This window comes from Lycium ferocissimum, chromosome 4 (assembly GCF_029784015.1).
Source record: "Lycium ferocissimum isolate CSIRO_LF1 chromosome 4, AGI_CSIRO_Lferr_CH_V1, whole genome shotgun sequence".
Taxonomy (NCBI): Eukaryota; Viridiplantae; Streptophyta; class Magnoliopsida; order Solanales; family Solanaceae; genus Lycium; species Lycium ferocissimum.
In genome coordinates, this window is record NC_081345.1 from 37,803,982 (window position 1) to 37,822,385 (window position 18,404).

The following is an 18,404-nucleotide window of genomic DNA, read 5'->3' on the forward strand; positions in this document are numbered from 1 at the left end:
GACTGCAATTACAGTGCGCTTTGATCCATTAGCTGGACCCAACAAAATACATGTTTTTTTAACCTATAAGCGATACCGCATGTCAAAAACTAAAGTGCAAGCCTAAATAGCTTTCACAGCTCAAGACAAGCAATAATGAAATGGAAAATAGTCCTATAGGACCATATTGTATGCTGCTAAATTAACAAACAGTGCTTCTGCATAAGCTTCATTTAAATTGTTGAGTTATCAGATAAAACACTTTTAACACGTCTTCAAGACAACAATGGACAAGAAATTCAATCGACACTATATTTCTTTTTCCTAATTATAATCGTAGGAAACTAAAATACATAGGAACAAACAAATGCGGAACTTACAATCACGAGTTATTGATACTACAGAAACCGATTGTGTAAGCCTGACTAAAGGCAACTATAAAATTTAAGAAAAACAATTAAATAGACCCTCACATCTAAAGACTACAGACCTCACAAACGCACAAGATATTTGTGCAAAAGAATCTCAAAACTCCGATTCAACGTCCCAGAAATGCAATGATATGCTATGCCGATCAGAAGTCTCACCCTCTCTTCCGCCAGCCCTGGCATCCCAATTCTCAATGTCCATCTTGCCTTTGGGGACGTGTCGGTGTGCAATATAAACAAATTTTACAGCCGTTGTTCGTGGACAAAGTCCTCCACAAGTTGAAAGCCACTTAAAGCAAACCAGCAAGCAGCGCCCCGGGGTCTGATACCGGTGGAGGCGGAGAGGTTGGCTGAGGTTGGGGAGGAACTGGTGGTGCAGCAGCGGTGGGAGCTGTAGGGATAATAACCAATTGCTCCTTAATGAACTCCTTCAACCTACATAGTGAGAAGAACCAAAAGTTAATAATAAGTTGGCAATGAACACCAAAAGTCACATTACAAATGCACGTTATGGTCGTACTCGAATGTCAGAGTAGGATCTCCAGAAGCAACGGTCATACGCAGTTGAGTTCTATCAGCTGGATCTGTTTCTATTCTTACCTGTATATTACAACCATAGAAGTGAGATAATAGCTGCACAGTTTTGTAGTTTCAACCATATGATGAATAACTTTTGACTACAGGCCAGTGTAAAGATTTGGAAACAGCTCTAATCAGTCACAGTCACAGTTACAATGCAATTTCTTTTTCCCACCCCAAAAAATAACTAGAGAGAACATTTGGCCAAAGTTAATGAAGAATGAACAGAGGGAGGTACAATATCCTCTTCTGCTATATACTTCAGCATATCATAGTTATAAAATTTCTTTCATTTAATGACAAAACAATATCAACAAATTGGCAATGAATGGTTATGTTGAAATCACACAAATACAAGTAATCATTTTTACATGAAGGCTTTTTATTGAATCATTAAGGCTCTAAAACCACAACACCACTATCTTACCAAACACAACATGGCTCGTGTACTCTCGGAGTAGAAAGTTGTGCTAGCAACCAAATTATTTGCATTTGGATCCTGAATAAGAAATCAGATAGTGCAACTTAACAAATTGTTATAAAACCCAAAATTCACATGGACAGAGCCACACTCGAAGAAAGATAAAAGATAAAAAACTTACAAGCCCTGGACAAACCATCAACAGTAAACTGTTGAACAAGTTCGTCATTTCCGGAAGCGACATTGGCCTTACACCTCTAACCTGGTCATATTAGCCAAATAAGTTAGAGATGTTAATTGAGATCACAATTTAAACTACATTTACGAAGGTAGAGATAAGTCCAGGATTTTACTACTAGCATGCTTAATTCACGTATACCAACAGGGATACACTAATTTCACTCTTGAACTACACTCTATGGTGATAGCCAACATGATAAGCAATCAAGACTCTAGAAACCTGAAGCTTAAACAGATCATAAGCAATCTGTTAAAGCTCCAGAGGAGAACAAACTTTCAAGTGAAGCACTGTTTCAGGGAGTGCAACCAGGTTGCAGATAGTTTGGCTAAACTAGCATCATCCAGTGACCAGAATCAATTTGTACACTCTTTTGCTGAGCTACACAAAAATAATAAAGTCCCTTTTCAACTTGATAAGCGGCAAAGGACCAAATTTGATAGATTTGTTAGTTAGATGATTATGTTACCAGAAGCTGGCTTGGCTTGTTGGCCTCTTCTGGTTTTGGAGGTGACTGAATCACCAATAAGTGTTGTAATTGAGGTCAGGTTTAGCCCCCCTCTGTAACCTTTTTGCTAATGCAACACTGCCCAGAGTAAGACTGGGTACTTTATTGTTAAAAAAAGAAGGTAAATACAGATTACAGATAGAATGTATATTCCCTAAGTCGAGCAAGAATGAAAAAAAAAGACATACCACTTCTTGGAGCTTCAGTGGTGGCCCAGATAGTGATCTCCACTGTGGGAAAAACTCTTCCGCAGATACTGATATAGGCTGAAAAAACTTATTCAAGATGGCAGGAAGTCGAAGTTTAACATTGACCTGTAAATGCACAACTATGTCAAAACACATATAACTGTAAGAACTGTGGTTTGATGATCAGAAAATAAATGCCTCGTACCAACTGCGCCCCAAAATTATATGAGAAGTCAAGAACAGCCACATCCCTACTTGGACGGAGGTTGACTACTTCAAGAGGACATTGAACCTGCAGAAGATCATTATATAATCAAAAGGTGAAAAAAGATTAACAACAAAGTGCAGGAAGTCCACTCCTAACAGAAGCACAATAATAACCTAACCTGTGCACGAGGAGGAATTGTCTCGGGTACTAATGACAGTTCAATTCTCAGATGAGATGGGGGCAATATCAGAGCCTGAACCGAAACAAGCGGAGCCGTATTCTTATTTCCCAAGAAGAGGACAAGTCGTCCATGATGTGCTCGCCACTCTGCTTTTATGCCAATCTGGAATTGTGCAAACAAACTAAACTAAGCGCTGAAAAGTCCATCAGTGACAGTAACAAAAAACTAGAAACAGAGTAAGTACCTGAATATAAGGATCCTCATACAGTATACCACTGTCTTTGAGGCACAAGGCATGAAATCTTTCTGCAATATTTCCTATTGGCTACAACCATGAATCATAAAATAAGATGGTTAGAATCATGAACTAAGAGATGATGAGGGAAACTGCAGTGAATTATAAATGCGGCAAACAAGCATTTGGAAATGTTGATCATATCAGATGTTAGCTGAAATACGTTTGACTATAAAGAACTTCCACTGGCCAGAGACATGTATTTGTGGCCATGGCAGGAATGCCCCTATTACTAGCCAAACACTATTTGGAGCTTATTTCGAATTTAGTTAAATAACCATGGGAACCACAATCAGAAGGACAGGGCAGCCTCTTTCTCTCACAAAATTAGAAGTCATCACATGAAAGCCAGAAAGGGGTAAAGCAAATTTACCGAAGTTGGACAGAAGCAGTACCTGGACTGTTGCAGTCTGTTCTTCAATAGTTGCAAGTGCTAACGCATCCTCTGCATTTGGAGCAACGCCGACAACGGAGCCCAAATTATGCACTGGTTGGGTAGCAGCAGGTTGAGAGCCTTCAATAGCCAATGGACCTAAAAGATCTCCCAGGACATCAGGCGAAGATGCTGAAGGAGGCTGAGGATCCACAACAGTCAAAGTTCCATTTGGCTCTGTCTCCCCCTGATCTGGTAAATTACGATCCTGACCATGTAGTAAATGTTAACTACAGTCTTATAATCACAGAATAAACCATTAAATCGTCAACATCAGCATAATGGTGCAAGAAACATCTTACCACGTTGGTCATGGTTGGAACCTTCACTAAACCAAGGTGACTGACTGGTGGAGTACCATTTGCAGAGGGTTGGTCTGTTACTACTAGAGCATTAGAGTTCTGTTGCTGTGTGCGTAACTTATGTGCACTTTGTTCAGCAGTATCAGCCTCAGTATCTTCAGCTTTTTTGATCAATGAGGACTACAACCAAAGAGAATTTGTGTTTATCAATGATAACCAAAAAATAAAAGAATAAAATGATATGATGTGCTCTTGAGAGGGCATGATGCAGCTGAAGGCTGCCCCTCAAACCAAAAGGTTAATTACGCAAACACAATGAAGATAGTAATTAATCAAATGCAAAGTTTCTTGCATACCTGTCGCTCAGGGAACTTAGGCATTTCAGCTAAGACATCCATTAAAGCTGCCCCTTTCTTACTCAACTCTAAGTATTCCACAGCTCGTTGCTGAATTTCAGCATCAATGCAACTCTCATATCTAGGATATTTGTGCAGTTCTATCCATTAGCTGAAGTCATTTGAATATAGCACAATGAACAACATATAGGGTGCATAAATTATATCACTCTAAAAACTTACTTTCTGAATATTGCCAATATTTGATTCTGTAGCTCGGGCTCTGGTGGTTGTGTGTGCATCAAAATTTTTGCGTATGTCGAAAGAAGAATAGGAATTGTTGAAGTCCTGAACAATATAACAGGTGTAAGATAACAGATAAAATCAGAAATGATGGCAAAACGAGATCAAATGTTAAATTGCCCTTACGAAACAGCAGGAAGCTTCTCATGAATGAGGCTGAAGATTTCCTTCGGACTACATCCTGGCCTTCTAGCAAGAAGATGGCTGTATTCTCCAAGGATATATGCACTTACCTGCTCCATCATACAACACCAAAATTAAATATTCCATTAGCTTCTCGATAATGTTTCGTTTCCATCATTGACATGAGGCAGGACCCACACACATCAAGATTTAGAGTAGAAACTTGTGGAGAAGAAATTGTACTCTTAGGGAGCTTATGTTTGCACTATTGCAATTAAAACTAGAAAAAAAACTGAACACTAGGCAAAACTCTAAGACACTTCTTTTTATTAGTTAAAACAATATGACAGAGTTAAGTATTGTAGCCAACAATGGAGTACAAGGCAACCAATGTTAGTTAGAGGAGGCAATGCAAACCTTATCGTTAGATATTATATACTTGAGTCTGCAATCTAGGACCAACAGGAGGCCCATGCAGTGTAATTAAACACCATCGCTTTTTCGTTTGAACTGAGCGACCAAAGTGTGCAGGGTTATAGCTTCATGGATGAAGTCATCCGCTTCATAGAAGTGCGCACTTCAAATAATGACATGCGAAATGACCCTACTAGAAGTGGTCGATTCTTTGAACTCTCAACTTTAACGAGTTGGATTAATACCAGCATTTGTGTATTGAACATGGTATTCAAGATTCTGATTGCACTTGATAATTATAGTACTAAATTTATATATGTTTGGTTCTTTTAGATGTTTTAACAGTAAAGAAGCGCATTTCACGTATCGCTTTTCGCTTCAAGCCCCATTGACCTTGTCACATTTTTGGCTTTTCGCTTCTAAAAGCATTGGGCCCATATAAAACAGAAGCATGCAAGATCGTGCCCAAAACTGAAAGGACATGGCTTAACTTTTGAATCTTCAAGAGAAGCCTATCCTGGTATGGGACATGCACTAGATCAAGGTGCAACAGATCTCTCTTGAAGGGTTAGGAGATGGTGAAGATCCTAAGAGAGAAAGTTGTTTACAGTGGTGTATTGGCATCTTACAGACATCTCAAGTCAACCTCTCTCTAAATTGTGGGAAGGGACATGTTCAGCCATCCTTCCACCAGGGAATTAAAGATCTAAGACTTGGTTTTCACTACTCATTCCATGTCCCTTCAGGTGATCGGAGCAACCTCTAATCACAATGTCCTGAGAATTTTATATGCCAATTGCCAATGGTAAATAAAATCAGATGTTGAAATATTCTGAGCTGCTCATGAGTGTTTCTCCAATAGGTAAAATAAAATACAATCAAGCATATGCAAAGACAAACCCCAAAATCAGATAATCCCCTCAAAAAAAACTCTGCAGTTTTTAGATTTCCACAATTTGCATTCCTGTCATAGCTGACGCTGCTCATGCAAGCGTTCAGTGTATCAAATTACTGGGCTAGCCATTCCTATTTTCAGCTAGCAATGTATAGCAATGACAATTGCGCAGCCACAACATCACAATTGTGCAACAACAACATCTTTATAATTTTTCTCATTAACATTAACAGTAACAGGGTAACATGTTATAGCAAAAGAACGCACCTTGACCATTGTTTCATGAATGGCAGGCTTATCAAGATATTCTCTGGCTTTCAAAGCTGCATAAGGCTGAGGAAAGAAGTTTGAAAATAAGATACAGAGCAGACTGAACTCCACCTATAAAGAAGCTGAGACCACACTGCACCAATGGAAGGACAGCTATAGTTACCTGAAGATCTTCGTTGTTTGTAACAAACTGCACAACACGGAACCAAATGTCATCACTGACAAAATCGCCAGCCTTGTCAATTAATTGAAGGATGACATCGACATACCTGCATGTGAAACAGGAATACACCCTTAGATGTCATCACATCTTATACCAACAAGGAAATAGTTCTCAGAAACATCTAGATCTGAGTGTTAAAAAAAAAAAAAAGTAAAGGCTAGAGCTAAATATGCACAGATAAAAACACGAAAGCTTCGCATGAAACAATCTCTCAGGAGTGACTTCACATAGTACATGACAACAATGTGCATTTTCTGTTCCATATCAATTTCATACCATGACAGATCAGGAGCAAACTTCTCTGCAAGAATTGCTATTTTAAGTGACAGCTCTTCACGCATCACGAACTCTGCTGTACTGAGATACTGAAAACACATAAAGTTAGTTGTATATTTCTTCTTTACCTTCTTCAACATTTCCATTCCATAGAAGAGATATCTAAATACATTGAAAAGAAAAATTTGAATATAAGCCACTCACAGTCAGGTGGTTATATACCTGTAATAATTCTTCTACTATGTCCTTTGCATTAGAAACATCACACATGCCATACAGTAAATCAAGGGCACGTCTCCGAATGCTGTAAAGAGTAGTTAACATCAGTAATGGAAGCAATTGAATACTCTGAGTTGGAAGCATGTACTAACTAAGTCTCAAAGTAACAAGGCAGGGAGCAGACTTTACAAGGAATCTTTTTCCATGATTTTATCAGATAAAGCAAAAGCAATTTAAACACAGAACATTGCAGATAATCAAATAGGACTCCAGATGTGTTATCAGACAGTTGATAAGCAGCGATAGCCAACCGAATTTCTTAAGAAGTTACCAATTTCCAAAAGAGTTTTACTTTGCTTACACACAGATGTCGTAATATGGAAATATCAAGAACAGATTACTTCTAACTTTTTTTCAGCAAACCGAGCAAACTGGATATACCGATTCATATGGCCAACACCAACAGATTTGGTGTCGAGAGTTGATTAATTTTATATTTTTAAAACCATCAAAGCTTTGGGGAAAGAAGATCAGGGAAAAACAAGAGACTCAAAATCAACCTGATATCAGGGTCCTTCAGTGAGGTAATAATCTGAGCTTGATGTCGTTTTATTATGTCCTGTACATCTGTAACCATCAACATCCGAGTCATATTTTCCTGCATTTCGGCAATAATAATAAGATAAGGAAATCAGACAGTCGTCTAGGCCGGCATGCTATTAACTGGATTTATTTGCAAGTTAGTTTGTGAGAAATTTAACATATATAGGACTAACGTGTTACACAGTGCCGATGATACTAAGAAACCTCTTACAAATAACATGAGTTTATATGCTGCTACCACTTACCAAGCCAAGATAACGAATATTTGGCTCACGGACAGCAATGAATTTCCCAAGTAATGCAACACACTGAGACATCATTTCCTTTTCAGCATCAAGATGCATGACCTGCAGTAAAGCGTTTAGAATTCAACCCTCAAGTCTTCCAAGAAAGTAGGGTCACAACTCACAAAGGAACTTACACCAGCAGTAAAGTTTTTAAAATCTGAATTGTGGAAAATAGCATGTCTTAGCACATAAAGTGCGCAAAGGGTTAAGAGTGCATATTTTCTTAATACACAAGCAGCAATCTGATAAAAGTTACAGCTATCTGAGTGGCAAGAAGAGAAGCATAAGATATCAGTTTTGACTTACAGATAACCAGGCATTTCATTTGAAGAAAACCGTTCTTCATAAAGAACTAATTTATGAAAATGTCAGATGTCATAGCCAGTAGCACTGAACTTCACAGAAAGCATGGAACTGTACCTCAAGAACACGCAAGGACAAGGACTTGATACAAATAAAAACTTACAAGAGCAAGGGCTTCAAATAGGACTGCATGTGACGCATTATTTTTGTTCACGTTTTTCACCACATCAGTTCCCATCAATATCCGTTGTAAAACCTAATTGATTAAAATGAAAATGAAATGAGTTTTGGGAAGATTTTTTTCCTGACATGTACCAAAATATGATATTTTGTGATATTTTGCAGTAAAAACCAAAGAATCTTTCAGATATGATAGTACCTCAAACAATGATCTTCTAGTGCTTGGATCTTCAATAGTTGGAAAATATTGAAGAGCCCTCATAGTCTTCACCTGAGAACAAAATCATCAAATTTAAGATGATATGTTAGCAGAGAACATCATCCTGTTCTTGAATACTGGCATTGGTGCATCAAATTTGTGATTTTCCGGATTAGCGCATCCATTCAACCAATTTTCAATTTAACTATCATCCAATTGGGAAGCATAAGAGTATTTCAAGGTCCATGCGCACAATATGCACTTTTATCCACAGCAAATACTGGGTTCTGTACTTCTGCATATTCAACAGTAACGAGTAAACAAACCTGAAGCCAGGGAGACGGGATCCCATAGTAAGTATATTCTTGTGGAATATCTTGGTTCCTGGCAAGCCTTTCCAACACTTTAACACATTTTGGAAGACAACTCCAATATGCTTCATGGTTATTGGCCACTAATGCAACTAGAAGGCTCATGGAAGATGTTAAGACACCAAAATCCCGTTCATCTAGTAGTTGTGCCATCCTATCTGACCTGGAATATGAGGAAAACTCCAACTGGTGAAACACAAGTTAAGTCACTCCATAAACCAGTCAAATCCATAATTACACATACCAGCCATCAACATTCACAACATCAGGATTTTTTCTAAAAAGACGCAGGAGACATAGAGCAGCCTTCTTCCTCACAAGTGGCCTACAACTGCTTGATATCTTGCAGCACAAAAAAAAAGGAAAAGAAGAGAGTTAAATCACTTTCAAACTCTGACATACCAGCTAAATCCTGCAAGTATCACTTACGAGTAACTTTTGAACATCAGGTGCCAGAGATTCAGCAAATTCCCTTCCTCCAATATTTCCAACCTGTGCATATACGTGAAATTTTTTAATTTGTAATATATGATAAAAGAACACCACAGCTTCAATTCACTTAGCAGACAAAAAAAAATCCTTCCAGGAATAAAAAATAACCACACAAGATATGCATATTTGCCAGTGAAGAACCACCAAAGATCTACAACTCTTACCAAAGTCAATGCCAGACACTGGAAAGTTTCATTGCGACCTATTATGTCATTGCGGACTGTATTAATTGCCAATCTCAAAAAATCGTGGTTCTCATTGAGCAAACATGATGTCACTATGTACCCCACCTGCAAAACACAAAAAGGAAACAAGCAGTCGAACCTTTAAGTCCTTGCTTCGAAAACTTACACAAAACAGAAGCTGCAGCATAGCGAAGACTAGAACATGCACCTCCTCCGTCTTGCACTAGTATGTATGTAGGGAGATTACAAGTGCAAAACAGCTATATGACATAATAACATTGCTCCAACTATTTCAATCAACAATTTTTTTTTTTAAAACCAACTATTTCAATCAACAATTTTTTTATTTTTAAAACAAACTATTTCAATCAAAATAAAGCGATGGTTTCAATAGTTTTAAGAGAAAGTACAGCTGAAAATTCAGATCTCAACTTCTAATAAGATACAGGATTACCTCATATTTACCATAACATCCCAAGGTGATTATTTATCCATTTGATTGAATGAAAAGCAGAATGAGGATATACCTGCTTCTCGGGATACTTTGGAGCAGATATCAGAGATACAGCTTCCATGTGACCAAAATCCACATCATAACCAAGCATATAAATGTAAAGCATTTTCCAGACATATTTCTTCTTCTCATAAGGTGTCAACCCCTGTTAAAAAGAAGTATAAAACTCCATCAATAGGATTGAAGTCAATCAAATTTTGTAGAGAAAACAGCTCTACCACGCTAAATAAATAAATTAAGAAACACAGAAATTAAATGAGCAAACAGAGTAAAAGAATAACTAGGATGGAGCAGACAAAACAGCTCTAAGTCCCTAACCATGCTAAATAAACAATTAAGAAACACAGAAACTAAATAACCAAACGGAGTAAAGAATAACTAGGATGGAGCACCTGCTCCCAGGTATTTAAGTAAGTAAGAAAGAAATAAGCTACATAGAAACATCATGATCTGTGGTCGGAACATTCTGAAAGAAAAGACGCCAGTTTTTTTTTTTTTTTTTTCTTTTTTTTGAGAATGAAGAAAAGATGCAAGTTTTAAGGTGTGACGCTAGTTGTTTTTTCTTTTTTAAACAGTTCAAGTTGTAATGCATGATTATGCTTTTATACATCTTGATATTCTTAGGAAGGTAAGGTGATATAACCTGCAATAAATATGGTGACCAAATAAAGCTCTCATTCAATCCATATATTTGTGTTGGTGCTAACTTTGCGTTGTTTCCTAGCTTAAAAGGGTGTTGTGGTCTACAATGGATGTGAATGATCTACAATGGTATTTGTGCTGGTGGTGGGAGGCAGCAGGTACCCCCCTGGAATTAGTCGACGAGCATGCAAGATGGTCCAGACACTATGGTTATTAAAAAAAATGGTTATGAATGATCTACTTCACTAATTTCAGGGACAGTGGAGAAAATGGAAGTATAACTGCCTTTTCCATTTTCATGCAATTGAGATACAACATATCACTACCTGCAGACCAACAGTGTGTAGGATCATATTGCTTCCTTTGTCAACAGTCTATTAGAATTCTCTTTGGTTTTCAATTTAAGCACCAATTGACTATATATCTATAGATTCCTCGAAAATTTTAATTATAGATCTATAAGTCGGACTATTCGATATCAGGACAATACATCCCAAATGGCGTACATTTTCTTAGACTTTGTCAGTATGGAGGTATTTTTGGACATTATTAGTTCCCTATAGTGGTAGAATAACGCAAATATCATTGTAAAAGAGATGCTATATTTGCTGAAATCATGATCATCTTCTGGATACCAACTGAATGGAAGTGTCTCACGTTATTTAGAGAAAAAAATGGCACACACTGTCTTTGATCATTAAAATGCTTCTCTCCCTATAAAAAGAGTTTCTTTTCTGATAATCCTAAATAGTTTTTAAGCTTTCGATATGAGTATATCTAGTGAATAAAGAGATATTAGTTCCTGTTCATAAGCACCTTTCATCCTATCGGAAATTTTTTGGATTGATTGAAAGGATATACTAGCATTCTTAAAGGGGAATCTTCATTGCCTCAAGATGCTCACTATGTAAGGAGGCCTTGGAGACAAACAACCACCTTTTCCTACATTGTAGAGTTACAGCACAAGTTTGGGCATTATTCATCAATTTGGCTATGGTGAACTGCTCTATGCCAGAAGCACAAGGTAGCAAGACCCAGAAGATGTGGTGGAGAACAATTCCTGCCTGCATTTGGTGGAACATTTGGAAGGAAAGAAATGAAAGGATTTTTGAAGGAAAAGAGAGCTCCTTCCATACAGAAGATCAAGTGGAAGGTGATCACTTCTTTATGTTTTTGGTGTAAAGAGCAATATATAGAGGAGGAAGTTCAGTTAGATGACTTCATAGGATTACTGTAATTAGTTTCTGTTAAGTGTAAATTTTTGGAGGTGGCCAGCATGCCCTTAATGCTGAGGAATACAAAGTTACCAGTTGCGGAAAAAATATATACTAGCGTTCTTTTTTGATAAGGATATACTACCATTCTTATTCAATACTTAGAGCCTGTTTGGATGGGCTTAAAATAAGCAGCTTATAAGCTGGAAACAGCTTATAAGCCAAAAAAAAAAAAAAGTTGGGGTAGGCTAACTTATTTTTTTTTTGGCTTATAAGCTGCTTTAGATAAGCTAAGCCAAATGGGCCCAATTATTTTTTTGGGCTTATTTTATGCACAAAATGGCTTTAAGCTGGCCAACCAAACACTCAAAAAAGCTGAAAACAGCTTATAAGCAACTTATAAGCCAATCCAAACGGGCTCTTAACCTCTTAGAATCCCTATAATATTGGAAAGGGATTCCTTTCTTTTGGTTTTCGCTGACTATAATTTTATAACCAAGAAATTCCCGAGGAAAAGTGGTGCACGGTTCAAAACTCGGTGAACTTGGGCCCACCTTCTCTACCCTTTCCGATTAAAATACAGGCTTTTTTCTGAGGCAGCGAACCGCGCTCTTACCCGTAGACAGAATCCCTAGGGGCAAAGGATATACCCACATTCTTATTCAATGCTTAGCTGTAGACAGAATGCCTACCGTTATTAAAAATAATTAAATAAATAGAACAGATATTACGCAACAAAAAACTGAATAAGTTGATAAATTCAATCATTATAATTTCTAATGCCTTTCCCTTGTTTATATCTGACCATAACCTCCAATTCCACTGTTTAAATAGAAGAGAATCAAACAACTATGAACAAAGTAGGCATCAAAACTCCTTCTAATCTAACTTTTTGCTCTCATCTGCCCAAGCCTTGGTGGGCAGAGAATTAATTGGTACCTGTGTTGGGGTGTGCTGGGGAGGGAGCAGTAGAATAGTCAAGATGCACATAAGCGGACCCGGGTCCTATCGTTATAAAAATAATTAATTAAATAGATAAAATATTGAAACAACTGCGCTCAGGAAATCAGGCCAAGACGTCGACTTTGACAGGCGAGATGAAAAAGAATTCCTTACACTACAAAAAACTGAATAAGTTGATAAATTCAATCATTATAATTTCTAATGCATTTTCCTTGTTATATTTGACTGTGTCCTCCAATTCCACTATTTAAATAAGAGTATCAAACAACAAATTAGGCATCTAAACTCCTTCCAATCTAATTTTTGTTCCCAACTGCCCAAGTCTTGGTGGTAGTGTTACCCGATATCTGTGCTGAGAGAGGTAGCAGGTACCCGGAAAATAGTCGAGATGCACGTAAGCGGACACAGATACCACCGTCATACAACATAAGATAAAAAATAATTACACTACAAAAAACTGAATAAGTTGATAAACTCACTCATTATAACTTCACTAAAGCATTTGCCTTGTTTATATCTGACTGTGTCCTCCAATTCCACTATTTATTTAGAAGAGTATCAAACAATATGAACAAATTAGGCATCTAACCTCCTTCTAATCTAACTTTTGTCCCTTCCATTTCAATTAATAGTCATATGTAGTGTCACTAACAATAGCTCAAAAAGAGTTCCGTAAAGCTCCTTTTCTCCTCCTTCCATCCTCTAATCCCCTTTGATTGAATAAAAAAGGAGGCTTCATAAGATGTTTTATCATCTAGAGAAAATGCTTTTAAAGATAACCAATGCTTACGAAAATGCCATCCAGTTAACTCCTTCCCCGCCTTTGAGTAGCACCTCAACATAAAAAGCCTTTGAGAAATCTTCATTAAAATCTATTTCAACATCTTTCTTTGTGTTTAAACTAGTCAATGTCCCATTTTTGAGACATAGGACCTAAGTTCAATACCTTACATATGCAAGAAACCTACAGAAGCATGAATAGATTTTTTTTTTTTTTTTTTTGTTACTACAATATTCTCAGTAGATCAATGCATACCAGCATGCATCTTAAGATATTATGCGGACCTAGCGAGAGCATTACCTTGTATCAACAACATAGTAGAAAGAACTCGATATTGTTCTTGTTGAAAAGCCAGCCCTGCTCATATCCCTTTTACCTTACACAATATTCTATTAAAGGCTTGTAATTGCAGAATCACTGCACCCTCAGTAAGCAATAACTGTTTTGGATGCTACTTCAAAGTCTTTAACTTCGCCGCATCTTAATAGAACACCATCTCTACCAACTTGAATCTAAATAGTTCTACAGCTTATACCTAGAGTTTGCTTCAAACTTCTGTCCTTTACATGATAACACATATAAGGAATTCGGATTTCACTCCAGTTTATATAATAAAGCACTCTTTTTTCCTTTTGTTGCCTTAGTCTATCTAATAGTGTTAAGGGAACAGTTCTTAAGGGGTTGAACAGATACGTCTACGAGAACCATTTCAAAAGTTAAAACGAATTATGTGGATATATGGTTCCACGTATAGGTAGAAACAGCCAGCTATTGCAAAGACCACAGAATTGTTCCATTTGTACAATCACCACAAAGTGATTCCTCACAGCCACAACTCTAATTGTTAATTCACTATCATCCATTAGAAAATTTAAAGAGATACTCCCTCCAGTTCAGAAAGAGTGTCCACTTAGGAATGGACTTGGACAAGAAGGTTCACCTTCACATTGCTGTCTTAACTAGCCTAAATCGGGCATTCTTTACCCAACAAGAAAATAACTAAGTATCTCGTAGGTCCAAAATCTGACCAGTCTAAATGGTCTCTAACTAATAATTCAAGTCTTCGACAGAATACTTATACTGTAAACGACAAGCATGAATTCAATAAGTGCATGTTGCCTTCTAATTAACTAGCAGATAAACCCATTCACTAGTAGACATCCAATTTAACCCTACAATACGTAGCGGCGGATCCAGGATTTTAGTTCTATGGGTTCAATCTTTAAGGTTCTTAACCTTGAATTCATTATACTTTTTAAAGTAATGGGTTCATATCTACATAAATTTCTGCTCCGCGTTGAAAGTATTGGTTTCAGATAAACCCGGTACGTCAAAACCCCACTCGCCCCTCACAATACCCCATTCTAAGCAGTTTAAACCTAAACTCAAAATCAAACAAGAACAACTACCACTTACAACAACATAGCTCACAGGACCAAAAAAATCCAATAACCCTTCAACTGAAGCTAAAACCAAAGGAAAACCAATTATTGCAATAAATGGAAAGACAAACTCATCACATACATATACACATGTATAAAATAACAAACAAATCGACCACAACTAGTTTCGAATTGAAGCATATGTATTAGTTAAAGTTGTGACTTTTAACTTATACTGTTAAAAAAAAAAAAAAAAAGCATTAATTCAATAAGTCCATGCTGCCTTTTAATTAACTAACAGATCAATTTAACCCTACAATACCAACCCTAAACCCAAAATCACCACTCATAACAACATATACACAGCATAGCTGATAGTACCAAAAATCCAATAACCCTAACCAATTAGTGCAAACAAATCTGATAGAAAATATGTAAAGTTGGAACCTTTTCGTTTTTGAAGCGAGTACGAACATTGCCAAGCTCTTTATCAACACGAAGACGTTCCTGTTCTTTGTTTTGGCAATTACGAATGTCGCTAATGAATACTGACAAACCTCTCATGCCTGATAACGCCATTTCCCCCTTCAGATCCAACAAGGCCGCTCTCTCTCTGTTAGATCCCCCAGATCGAACCACCTAAATTCTTTCCTGTTTCGCCCGCCTATACATACAGATATTATGTATGTATATGTACGTTGTGAAGAGAATGGGGTGGACTGAGAAATTTAGAAAAGCCGTCAGGAACACGAAGACGACTTCTAGTTTAGTTTAATTTGACGAAACTGGGAGCTATCATTTTCATTTCTCCCATTTGAATTTTTAGTTTTGATTTTTTCTTTTTTGAACAAACGGCCTTTTTTTTTTTTTTTGGTTTATTTATTAGAATTAATTGCTCACTGTTCGTCATGTCAATGTAACGGTTGGGCCCAGCTTTTTGAATTTTGCATGGTGTTCTCGGGTCCCTTTTTGACCCGAAAACAAAACGTGGATCCTTAGATCCGGAGGGGCTGTTATTTTCTGTTAAGAACAAATTTTAAATTTCAGACTCTGCACTTCTATTGGTGTACATAAGATTTTGCGCTGGCAATACTGAATTATTTTCATAATAATTGGCTTTGTATATGGGTTTGATTTTGAGATTATGGAGGTTTTAACGATTTTTAATTCTTTATTTCAAACGTTGGCCTATTGAAAAAAAAAAAACTAAATCAATAGATTGAAGTACATAAAATATTAATAGATAATGATAGGGATAAATCTATCGAATATAGAATATGAATCGATAAAAGATGGTCCATGCCAATTGCTTATCTCTCTTCTTAGCATTCCAATCAAGAATTACCTGCCTAATATTCTCAGCTTGATATCTACTTTAGAATCTCTTTTTTTAATACAACAAAACATCTTCGTAAGTTATGAAATTGTTTGGTTTACTTACTAATTATACGGAGATTATAATGCAGAGATTGTTTTTGTGATGATTAATAATGAACGAATTATTGGAGTAATGAAAATTGAAATGATTGTTGTACATGAATTACTCATGTACTTACTTTAGAAGAGTATTTTTGTCTCTAAATAGTTATTTATCGCATTGTTAATACATGTATTCTCATTTCACATTCTATCTGTATAAACTAATACCTAGATCACATCGTAACTTAATATGGGTATAGTTTAATATCGCCAACCAAACACTTGATTAGCTATTCGATGATTATTATTTTTTCTTATGCAGTCAACCAAATACTGTTTTATTTAATGAAGGATTTTATGTTAGACTAATTACTTCACTACCGCAACCAAACGTCTCTTAAGACTACGAACATATGCTCAATAGTAGAAGTCAGTAACTCCTTTTATGCCATTAACTAAGATTTGTTAGAGGTCAGAGTGAGGCATGTCTTTTGTTCAATTCTAAGGTATGATCGAGACTGATAGAAATAAGGTTTCTGTATTTCGTTAATAATATTATCTACACAAATAAAATAAATATTCTGCAAAGTGGTGTCGGATACGGTGGTGCAGGTAATAAGGTTTTCTGGTATGGGAGTAATAAATTAGGATATACTACAAACACATATTTTATTAAAGTATTTTAATTCAAGTTGAGAATAATAAATTCACCAACTATTTCAACGTATATCAGTCACTGCGAAGAACGTTCAAAATTTAAAATGGGTGCCTAATAAAAGTATTGGCATGTGGCAGTTGGATCTCATAACACAATGTTTCTGCTGAAAGGTGCCAAATTAAATTTTAATAGGAAAGGCAAAAAGAGTATAACAATAAGAAATTAGAAAAGATGTGTGTCATGATTATGCTTTTATCACGTTGTCAGCTGTCTTGCTAAAGGATAAAGGACACCTAGCATTATCATTATTTTTGCCAGTTCTTCTCTCTTTTGGACATTTCATTTGGGTGTGATTTACATATTTTCTTTAATCATTAAAGATCAGAGCAAAAAACAATGAATTTATTCACAGGAAAGTAGGACATCTTTTAGCACCAGGGGTGTGGTATAGTGATCCACGAAGTGGTTGAGAATCATGAGGTTTCGGGTTCAAATTTCAGTAGAGACAAAAATATTAGGTGATTTATTTTCATCTGTTTTATCTTTGATGGGAGATTGCAGGTATCTCATGGAATGAGTCGAGGTGCGCACAAGCTGACCCGAACACCACAGATATAAAGAAAATTGATGGGAGATTGGTATCTCATGGAATAAGTCGAGTGTATGAGAAATGTTCGACACTGACACCGTATATAAAAGAAAAAAAAAGGGTAGGATATCTTTAACAATTTCTATTTTCCCGTACAGGGTGCACTAGACTTTGCGTCGGACTGATATTTGATTAAACCCCAGTCAAATTTTATAGAATGACCAAGGCTATCATTTTCGAATTGGATTAAGATGGTGATTTTCAGAGCAGACCATAATATTCTTTATAAACTTAATTATAATCATGAGTTTATGACAATAAATTTTGTGCTAAAGGAGCAAGGGTCATGTCAAACGGTAAATGTTTTAAAACCGTCACACGTGAAGGCGGGTAAAGTAAACTACCTAGTACCTATTGAACGAAGTTGACTAGAAACTAGAAAGAGGTCCACCTAGGTGACAAAAAGAGATAAAAAAGAAGCACACACCCGGTGGGACTCGAACCCACAATCGCCTGATTAGAAGTCAGACGCCTTATCCATTAGGCCACGGGTGCCTTTTCGCTTTAACAACAATCTAAGTTTACTTTATTTTATACACCCAATCTAAAATTTAGGTGCCACTTGGCCATAAAAATCAAAAACAAATTAACTTTTTTTAAAATTTTTGAAGTTGGAGTTGTGTTTGGCCATAGTTTCTAATGCCTTTGCCTTGTTTATATCTGACCATACCCTCCAATTCCACTGTTTAAAAAAAGAGAATCAAACAACTATGAACAAAGTAGGCATCAAAACTCCTTTCAATC

At 36.6% G+C, this 18,404-nt stretch overlaps 1 protein-coding gene and 1 non-coding gene across 2 annotated transcripts; both read right to left on the reverse strand.

The window, feature by feature from the left end:
• Positions 1–181: 181 nt before the first annotated feature.
• Positions 182–15,795, reverse strand: LOC132052736 (AP-2 complex subunit alpha-1-like). The gene is made up of 27 exons (XM_059444409.1): positions 15,382–15,795; positions 9,966–10,097; positions 9,418–9,543; positions 9,191–9,253; positions 9,006–9,103; positions 8,717–8,924; positions 8,391–8,462; positions 8,175–8,267; positions 7,667–7,768; positions 7,379–7,476; positions 6,822–6,903; positions 6,600–6,688; positions 6,264–6,369; positions 6,098–6,163; positions 4,525–4,631; positions 4,339–4,443; positions 4,117–4,237; positions 3,761–3,940; positions 3,421–3,666; positions 2,975–3,055; positions 2,728–2,892; positions 2,547–2,633; positions 2,342–2,467; positions 1,589–1,669; positions 1,414–1,485; positions 928–1,007; positions 182–842 (listed from the first exon to the last, which is right to left on the reverse strand). The coding sequence occupies exons 1-27, from the start codon at positions 15,511–15,513 to the stop codon at positions 698–700; spliced, it is 3,063 nt and encodes a 1,020-aa protein (XP_059300392.1). The 5' UTR covers positions 15,514–15,795; the 3' UTR covers positions 182–697.
• Positions 15,796–18,082: 2,287 nt separating this feature from the next.
• TRNAR-UCU (transfer RNA arginine (anticodon UCU)) lies at positions 18,083–18,155 on the reverse strand. Its single transcript has one exon. It is a non-coding gene; the product is annotated as a tRNA-Arg (tRNA).
• Between the last annotated feature and the right edge of the window lie 249 nt (positions 18,156–18,404).

Bases quoted from the DNA above. Each gene is read 5' to 3' on its own strand.
- LOC132052736 (XM_059444409.1), bottom strand. From the start codon at position 15,513: ATGGCGTTATCAGGCATGAGAGGTTTGTCAGTATTCATTAGCGACATT. The intron at 9,544-9,965 runs GTATATCCTCAT...TGTGTTTTGCAG, and splicing joins CAAAGTATCCCGAGAAGCAG to GTGGGGTACATAGTGACATC. The intron at 6,370-6,599 runs GTATGAAATTGA...TTTCACATGCAG, and splicing joins TTTGCTCCTGATCTGTCATG to GTATGTCGATGTCATCCTTC.